Genomic DNA, 9,736 nt, shown 5'->3' on the forward strand with positions numbered 1-9,736 from the left:
GATGCTACATATCAATCAGCAAGTAACTTCTAATCTTATCAAAAAAGCTTGTCAGCCAGGTGTAGTGATACTCGGGAGCTACTTGGGAGGCTGAGGCAGGAGGATCGCTTGAGGCCATGAGTTGAAGGCTGTAGTGTGCTATAATCGCACCTGTGAATAGCCACTTTGCTCCAGCCCAGGTGACTCAGCAAGACTGTGTCTCCTTTAAATAAAAAAAAGCTTCTCAACAAGAACACAAATTATAACCCTAGTTACAAGCTAATTATCACAGGTACCAATAATTACTATACTTCAGTCATTTACAGGAAAGTTCAGTATTTTCTGCCCCATAAGCATGAAACAAGACCTTAAACCCATCATTCCAGATTCAACTCAACTCCTCAAACTCAATCACCAGGAAACCGAAACATCTAAAACCAAGGAAACTATCACAACCACCTTTTTCCAATGAAGCCCTGTTGCCTTATCTCACCTGTGACTTCTACAATGAGTGTGTCAGAAGCCACACCGTGAGGCAGCCAGGAGCATGAGAAGAGGCATTTGAGGCATTAGGACCCTCAGCTTCTCTCATAGCCACATCTTGGGCAATGTGTTTAACCTCTCTAAGCTTCCGTTTTCTTCTATGCACTTCAAAACCTGCCCTACCTACCTGCAGAATCAACGTACGGCTGGAATAAAAAGTGTGAAGAGAACTTTTTAAGTGTTGTAAAGTGTTGAGATACTGTATAACGGATGGAACCTCAGATCTAACAACCTTCTCATTTTATAGATTCAGATCAGTCACTGGGAGCCCACTATTTACTCCATTTGTTCACCCAGTAAACATTTATGGAGCATCTACCACAGGCCGGATGCCAGGCTGGGCACTGAGGACCTGCTGGTGGGCAAAACAGCCACAGCCCATGACCTGATGGGACTGCACTGCACCAAGGGAGATCCTCAGACATATCCAGCAATTACCCTAGAAAGCATATTCTTACACCTCACAGGCCATGCTAATGATTTGGTCTTTTTTCTGACAGAAATTAGAAGCCACTGGAGGCTTTTAAGCAAAGGGAATGGCATACGCAGACCATTCTGGCTGCCTTGCACCAGCCTGGGGTAGGCCCTGAATATGCAAGAACAAATGCGGACTCTTACTCTGTAAAGTCTAGAGAACGGTCATGAGTCACCGGTGGGCACAATTGTACTGTATGCTACGGCAGGGCACACAGTGAGAGAGCTGTGGGAGCCCAGCAGGAGAGCAATCTATAAATGCCAGTGGACTGAAAGTGTTAGAGATATGGTGCCTAGAAAGAAAAAATAAACAGCTGCACAGAGGACTAATCCTCTCTGTAATTCCACATAACGAACTTTATTGCCAGAGAAAGACAGCAAATTGTCTTGAATCTATTAACTTGTTTTCCATAAATATTTAATTATTCAGAAATAGGCCAAAAGCACAAACTTTCCTTGCCCTAGTTATCAGGCTTATACAACAGTGTGTGATAATTACTGTATCCAATAAATATGGACTTAAATATACTCCCTATTCTTCCTTTCATCTCAGATGATTTTAAAAGAACCTATGGCTGTCAAGGCCAAACATTTAAATTTTCTTCTGATTACTCAAAAATTGACTTAACCTTAAAATATATTTAAATTCTGAAGAGGGAAAGTATCATGTTGCATTATTAGTTTATATTTAAGACCAATCATTTACATGGAATAACAGAATGATTAAACAGAAAGAACTTGAGAAGCCAACCCCCAGTTCCTAAACGGGCCTGAGACAAAGGCACCCAGAATGGCTCTGTCCTCTCCTTCACCAGTACCCTATGTCTTTGTGGGAGCTGAGGCTTGCACCTGCAACCCCAATGCAGAAAGAGTTCTGCCCGCCACCCTAGACACGCTTGCCAGCTCCCCATCACCAAGTACATGTGTATTTTAACACATTGCTTGCACAGTAACTCACATAACTTCCATAGGTAATACATTCATACCCTGAGAAAATCATCCTAAAAATCGTATAACCCTGGGTGAAAAGAGGACACTATTCTAGCTCCCATTTCCTGGGCGCTCACAATGTGCAAGCCCTCTGCTAAGCCCTATTCTGTTGCGTCTCCCTGAAACCCTGTATGAACCACACAAAGGCACATACTATCTCACCTCTTGTATTGATGAGGAAACAGAGGTAGAGTCATTTGCTCAAAGCCACAAGGGTTGTGAGTGATGGAGTCAGGACACAAACCCACATCTGTTTATGTCCCAACTTCAGAGTCTGTGTTTTAAGCACTGCCCTATCTGCCTCTCTGACGCTCAGGAGATCAATCTCCTGCAAAGAAAAACATGACAGATTTGAAAGCTCTACAGAAAAAACAAGGAATGATTTGCTGTTCTGGGTCTTCAGGTCTCTGCGCTCGTCAGCAAGCACAGGCGAGACAAGTACAACTCATGCCTCTCCTTGGGGAAAAGTCACAGAACTGATCAGTGCAGGTACTTGGACAAAGAAAAGGTGTTCACGATGATGATGGGTGAAATGTACCTTTCAGAAGAGCTCATGCAGGAAGTGGGGAGGAAATACTTATAGACAAGCCTATAGACCTGGAGCCATAGTATCACCTGCAGGGCTGGTGAGGAAGGTCCTGAGGACTCCTTGAGCACTTGATGACTTCAGAGTTGATTATTCAGGCGACTTGACCTTCACATTCAATACCTAACTTTCGCCATGACCACGACACTATCACTAGGACCCTGAGGAAACAGCTCAAGAGGCGCTTTTTGGTTCTCCCACAGCACCATGTATAATTACAATAGTGAGCACTCTGTAAGCATTAGCTTCCTGGCAGGCACTGTGCTAAACACTGCACTGCATTCACTGAAATCTTCAACAGTCCTAAGTTAGGTAATACTGCTATCCCCACTTCACCAAATCAGTAAACCAAGACTCAGAGCTGGGAAGACACCTACCCATGGTCACACAGGTTGTCTCTGACAGAGGCAGGATTTGAACCCAGGTCTGCCTGGCTCCGAGCCTGAAACTGCTTGGCTGCTTCACGAGCAGTTCTCTGTTATGGCCAATCGCCTTCAGTCACCTTCTGTTTGTGGGTGACTTCTCCACTGACTGTGAGATCCCAAAGGGCAGGGGCAAAGCTTCATCTGCATGTGTCCAGCATCCAGCACAAGGTTTAGCCCAAAGCAAGAGCCCAGCAAGGCAGGTTAATGAATGCCCACCTGAAGAAAGTCAAGTGTACTCTCTGCTATGAAAGGAGGCCCAGAAACACTCCTCACAGAAGCCAATCCAACCAACTCTTCCCCCGAGTTAAAATCTATGAGCCACCTACTCAGTTCCTTTGGCCTGCTCCTCCACAACCCCAGCCCAAGGCAAGGGAGAGCAGTCATACTTCTGCGGAAAGGAGAGTTTCAGCAAGCATGAGCAGCTCATTCCAGACTTGTCCATTTTTCTGCTTCCTCATCTTGACTTTCAGCATCTGCAACAAATATTTCTTTCTTCCCATCCCTAAGACTTTTTAGGTCAAGTATCATCAGCCATACCCAAAGCCTACAGCTAGCATATAGCACAGCACATGCCTGTCTCAGAGTCAGCACTCAAATATTTGGGGAGTGAAGAAGTATAGTCCAAGGAATGGGTTTCACAGAGACCTGGTGACATATAAATAAGAATCTGCTACCATTTAGTAGTACAATTTGTCTGAGCATAGGTCCATCACACTGTTCAACAAGAGCCTACCCTGTGCCAAGCTCTGGGGACCCAGAAGCAAAGAAAGCAGGAGACTTTCCTTGTGCAGAGTAGAGACACAGGCAAAAAGTCACATATGCGATAACATGACGTGTGCTCTGATCCAGGTACACACAGAAGGAAAGTCAAGGTAGTACAAATAGGAGGGTGCCTGGAAAAATTAAGTAGGTTTCACAAAGGAGTGAAAATTTGAGCTGAGGAGGCATTCCCAAATCACCCCAGGGAGAAGTCACTGTTCCCTGCCTCTGTGACCTCACACAATGCTCACCTCCCACCACCTGGCCCACTATACTGTTTGGTAATCAATGGCTTGTGTGCCAATCTCCACACACAGCATGTGAGCACCTCAAAGGCAAGGACTTTAGGTATTCTCCACGGCTCACCTTTAACTGTCCAGTAAATATCTGCTCACAAAGAATAGAATCTATTTCAGATTATTAATAACATAGCAGCTCATCCTTCTTAAGCACCTACTATGACCTGCTATTGCTGTATGTACTTTGCATTGCATGATCTCACTTCCTCTGCACAAAAACCCCCAAAGACAGATCCTATTATCATTATCTATTTTACAGATATGGAAACTGAGATGCAGAGAGATTAGGTAAATTGTTCCAAGTCACACAGCCAGTAAGTGACAGAGCTGGACTTTGAATCAAGGCCTGCATGGAAAATCAGTTCTCAATTACCAGTGAACAAATCCCTTTTCCTTTCTCTTTCTGTACTCTGCCTTGCATCCAGATACATGGATTGCCCTTTAATCTACTGTTCACTGGGACTAAGGCCACTTTTTTTCCTAGGACAAAGGATGTCTCTTGTTAGGCTTCTAAACAATGACTGCTAACTAATACTGAGTAAACATCATTGAGGAGTGGGGGGTGGAGGTACAAAATTGTGCTTATAGCAGTCAAAAACATTTATTAAGAAGGAACTGTACATACTAACTGACACATTTTCCACTGTTAGAACAACGTCAAAGTAAATCAAGTGAATACATGAAGCAACAATGAGTATGTATAGAATGCTATTCTTTGCGTAAGAGAAAGAATATATAATAAACAAGAAACTGGTAACAGTGGCTGCCTCTAGGGAAAAGGACTAGGAACTGTCAACTTGAGGCAAGACAGACAGTTACTTTACAATTTATTCCCCCACTTGCCTTTAAAAATTCCATGTGTGGGCCCGGCACGGTGCCTCACACCTGTAATCCCAGCACTTTGGGAGGCCAAGGCGGGCAGATCACCTGAGGTCCAGAATTCGAGATCAGCCTGACCAACATGCAGAAACCCCATCTCTACTAAAAACACAAAATTAGCCGGGCACAGTGCCTCACGCTTGTAATCTCAGCACTCTAGGAGGCCGAGGCGGGCGGATAACAAGGTCAGGAGATCGAGACCATCCTGGCTAATACAGTGAAACCCCATCTCTACCAAAAAATACAAAAAATTAGCCGGGCGTAGTGGTGGGCGCCTGTAGTCCCAGCTACTCAGGAGGCTGAGGCAGGAGAATAGCGTGAACCTGGAAGGCAGAGCTTGCTGTGAGCCGAGATCGCGCCACTGCACTCCAGCCTGCTGGGGTGACAAAGCAAGACTCTGTCTCAAAAAAAAAAAAATCCACGTGTGATTATTTTACTTGCTCAAAATATAAAATAAAAACTATATTTGCTAGACGTGGTGGCTCACACCGGTAATTTCAGCACTTTGGGAGGCCGTTGGGAGGATCACTTGATCCCAGGAGTTCAAGACCAGCCTGGGCAACATAGTGAGACTCCCATCTCTACAAAAAATTTAAAAATTAGCCAGGTGTTGTGGCTCAGTACTTGGGAGGCTACGGTGGGAGGATCATTTGAGCCTGGGAGGTCAAGCCTGCAGTGAGCCCATGACTGTGCCATTGCACTCCAATCTGGGTAACTGAGGGAGACCCTGTCTCTTAAAAAAAAAAAAAAAAATTTTAAACTATATTCAAAGAAATCATTTATTACTGGGCCTTTCCCAAATGCTTACATACATACGACTGCAATCATGAAGAATTATGTATGTTTATGAACAAAAATTGAATGAACTTAATGTGTGATGAAATGGAACCATGCAACAACTGTTGTCTTTTATGTTGAAGTTCTCTAATTTTACTAATGTTACAATATTTTTGTGCAATAAATAAAGTGTATGTTAAAGGTACAGATACCATATGCATAAAAGCAGCAGGGACAACTTGCCACACCTTCTTTGCAGTTAAAGTCCTTCATCTGTTCTTTCAACAAGCATTCAGTGAGCACCTACTGTGTGCCAGGCAAGGTGCTAGACAGACGTTTTTAAAAGAAGAACTAAACAACAGGTCATTGGTTTCCTCCCTCCTGCCTTTGAAGAAAATATGACTAACCAGAAGGCCAGATCTAGAAGAACTCTTGGTGATCACATAGTCTAACACCCTCCTCACTCAGCTAAGAAACCCAAGGTCTGGAGACAGGAAGGGATTTGTTCAAGGTTATATAAGAAATAGAGGCCTCAGAATTCCCTGTCCTGCTCTCCTTGCATGTTACATGCTGTTCTGAGCGGCTTGTGTTGAAAGATGGGCAGGCAGTGAGAGACAGGACAGGACCCTAACCGGGTGGATCAGGTGCCTTCTCCCCTCCTGTCTCATTTATTCTTCATAACAACCTCACAAGGTGGGCATGGTTATCCTTGCTTTACAAATAAAGAAACCAAAGCTCTGTGAAGCTAAGGAAGTAGTGCTGGTTCACTCAGCAGGAGGTGGCAGCCTGCGGTTTCAAACAGACCTGACTGACTTCCAAGTCACAGCTCTTACCCTCCATACTGAAAAGGAAAATCCATTTCAAGAGGAGAGCCATATCAGAGCGCCTCAGATGCAGTATTTTTCATTAATGAAGTCTTTCTCTAGACTCTGAATGCTGCTAATCCCCTCACTATTCAACACATGTTCTAACTCTTCTTTGCCACCAAGTTTGAGCTTTCCTTCTAACCCAAAAAGCATGACGGTCACTCAGATAGCAGCAATCTCTGAGAGCCATTAACACCATTTCTGCCAAGACAGAGTGGGAGAACTCTCACATGCTGCTTCTACGTCCTCTGGGACCTGCCACACAAGCACAGGCACCAGTAAGGGCCTAATCCCCTCAATGCTACTGGGTCACCACTGCAACAACTAGTGGTAATGAGGGAGTCCAGCACCATGGTTTCTGGCCCCTAAAAGTCCCACACTTCTATAGTGGGGGAAAAAAAATGCAGGTTAGTAGAGAAGTATCCACCTACCTTCGCTTCTGTCCATGCAATGAAGGTAGGAGGGAGGCATTACAGTTTGGACTGGTCAACTACCAGCAAGCAGAGGCACTGGGCTTCGAAAGGTCACATACATGGGTATATAACACTCTTCTGAAATTCAGAAAGAGCCCTGTCATCTTGCTTCCTTCTCCCTGCCCCTGTGGGTACACAGTGGAGTCAGGCATTGCCTTCTTTCAGGGGTCTTCTTTTTGGGATTTCTGTGTGTTTTGAGACGGAGGAGTCTCACTCCATCGCCCACGGTGGAGTGCAGTGACACGATCTCGGCTCACTGCAACCTCCACCTCCCAGGTTCAAGCAATTCTCCTGCCTCAGCCTCCTGAGTAGCTGAGATTACAGGTGCCCACCACCATGCCCGGCTAATTTTTGTATTTTTTTGTAGAAACGGGGTTTCACCATGTTGGCCAGGCTGGTCTCAGACTCCTGACCTCAAATGATCCACCCTCCTTGGCCTCCCAAAGTGCTGGGATTACAAGCGTGACCCACTGCACCCGACCCTCTTGGAATATGGTAAAATCGGGGTCTGTACTTGGATGGGAGCAGAGGGACTTCCATAGCCTCAGGCCTGAGCTTTATGCTCCAGCTCAGAGTCCTCACCGGGGTTGGGGTCTAAAGGTCAGCAAACAAATGTTCTTCTGCTTCCACTTGCCACTGCTCCCTGCGTTGCAGCAGCTCCGTCAGAGGCCTCGCAGGAGAAGCAGTCACGATCTAAGACACAGCTGAGTCTTTTGGGAACTCCCAAAAAAAACCGCATCCCAAACTGCGAAAAGAAAGTGGTCTAGTCTCACCTCTTAACTAGAAACAAACCCTCTCTTCTTTAGACTCTCCAGTCCCTGAATCCAACCTGCCCATCGGCATAAGAAAAGGGAAACTCAACTTTATCCAGCGATTTGCTCAGTAGGCACTGTTTCATCCTATTCTCACCAGGCCCCTGGGAGACGCACAGGCAGGTACTAACATGCTCATTTTGCAACGGAGGAAACAGGTGAAAAACTCTCCCAGGTAGCATAGTCAAAAGCTTCTGAATTCTCATCCCTGCTCTCCCCTCTTACCAGGCTGCCATTTCAGTCTTTCTGAGACGCACTGCTGAGATCTACAGCAGCTTCTGGTACCAGTAGCTAGCAAGCCAGGACCCCTCCAAGCCTCACACTACTCTTCAAGCACACACATGTTTCAACAGCCTATCATCCAATGACAGCCAACCCCCCCGGCTCCCGCATCCTAGCATGCCCCTTCAACAGCAACAGGAAAGCCCCTGAGGTGCGAAAAACAGCGCGCCCCACTTAGGGCGCGGCGTAGCATAGGGGAGGCAGCCGGCCGGTAACCAGGACAGCTGAGCTCCAAGCCCGAGTCAGCAGTGGCACAGGCAGGCCCGGACGGTCCTTCTAGCGGCATTTCCGGATGCCCCCAGAATCCGCAGGGAGCCCAAAGCCCCCGTGCCCACCCCCCTGGACAGCGGAGACGGCGGCCTTTCCTTCGCGGACGACCACCCACCCTCGCCCGCTCCTCACCTGGGGCCCTGCTTCCGCACCGCAGTCACCCGGGCCCCGCCCCCCGCCGCTGCAGGTCCCTGGACCCCGCCCCCCGCACCTGTGCTTTCCCCAGGTCCGGCGCGCTGGCCGCACCCCGCAGCCCCGCCCACGGCAGCCCCGCCGGCCCCGCCCCCCGCACCTGCAGCCGCGGCGCCCCGCCCAACTGCCTCCCCGGCCCCGCCCCCCGCGCCCGCGCCTCTTCCCCGCCATCCTTCACGCTCCCGGGGACCAGCGCGCCCCCGGACCCGGACCCCAGAACCCCCGGATCCCGGCCAGGCCCCGGCGCCGGGCACCCGCAGGCACGGCCCGGCCCCGCCTCCCGAACCGAGGCCCCTCCCCGGCTCCGGCGGCCCTCGGGGTCCCGCCCCCCGCACCTGCAGCTCCCTCAGGCCCGGCCTCAGGGCCCGCCCCGTCCCGCCCCGCCGGCCGCGCCTCTCACCGCCGCTCTCCCCGCCGCCGCAGTCCCGGCCGGTCACCTTGACGCGGGCCGCAGTGGCAGCCGCCGCTTCCTCATGGCCCTGGGAGCGGCCCAGCGGCAGCGGCGCCTTCGCTTGGAGGCCGGGGCCGCGCCGAGCCGGGCCGGGGCCGGGCCGGGCGCAGCTGGAGCGCGGGCAGTCGCGGGAGCGGAGCCGGTGCCCAGCCGCAGTAGGAACCGTCCGCTCCAGGGCCTGAGCGGCGGGCCGCTCATCCAATCGGCGCGCGGCGCCAGAACAGCCCCCCAACCAGCTCGTTGCAGGGGTGGAGACACGCAAATCGGCCGGCTGGTCGTGCCACTGCGCAGCCGCTGCATCCGCGGTCCTCCCGGGCCTCGGCCTCCGCGCTCATCTGCAGACGCCCTCTCCGCCTGCAGGGATGCTGCGCTGCCAGCACACTCTGCCCGCCGCCCGCCACCCGCCACGCCCATCTCCTGCCTAGAAATAGCCGCGCATCTCATTCCCCACACGGCCGTCCAGGCCTCAACCACTATCCCCCCTAAATCCCTACCTGGGATTTATCGTTTTCAACAAAAATGGTTTTTTGAGCGAGACATCGCCTTAGTGCCCATTCTTCACAGCTGGGAGGTAGGCACAGAGCCCAGAACGTCAGAGCCAGAAGAAACCTCGGAGATCCTGGGGTCTCATACATTTTACAGCTGGGCAAAGTTAGGCCCAACGAGGTGAAGGGACTTG

The 9,736-nt window shown here is 49.6% G+C and overlaps 1 protein-coding gene across 50 annotated transcripts in view; it reads right to left on the minus strand.

The window, feature by feature from the left end:
- Nucleotides 1-9,237, minus strand: part of RALGPS1 (Ral GEF with PH domain and SH3 binding motif 1) — a 309,094-nt gene extending 299,857 nt beyond the window's left edge. For 22 of the 50 annotated variants that reach the window (XR_013405554.1, XR_013405555.1, XM_077967960.1 and 19 more), the window contains exon 1: nucleotides 9,007-9,237. Coding sequence is in view for 7 of the 50 variants with exons in the window: in XM_077967925.1 (XP_077824051.1) it covers nucleotides 7,009-7,048 (40 nt within the window). In the remaining 43 variants the exon portion in view is untranslated. Of the gene's footprint in view, nucleotides 1-7,008; nucleotides 7,146-8,546; nucleotides 8,648-9,006 lie in introns of those variants that run through there. The other 28 variants (XM_077967959.1, XM_077967942.1, XM_077967951.1 and 25 more) reach the window with 8 other exon arrangements.
- Nucleotides 9,238-9,736: the final 499 nt, after the last annotated feature.

Source organism: Macaca mulatta, chromosome 15 (assembly GCF_049350105.2).
Source record: "Macaca mulatta isolate MMU2019108-1 chromosome 15, T2T-MMU8v2.0, whole genome shotgun sequence".
In the NCBI taxonomy this organism is placed as follows: Eukaryota; Metazoa; Chordata; class Mammalia; order Primates; family Cercopithecidae; genus Macaca; species Macaca mulatta.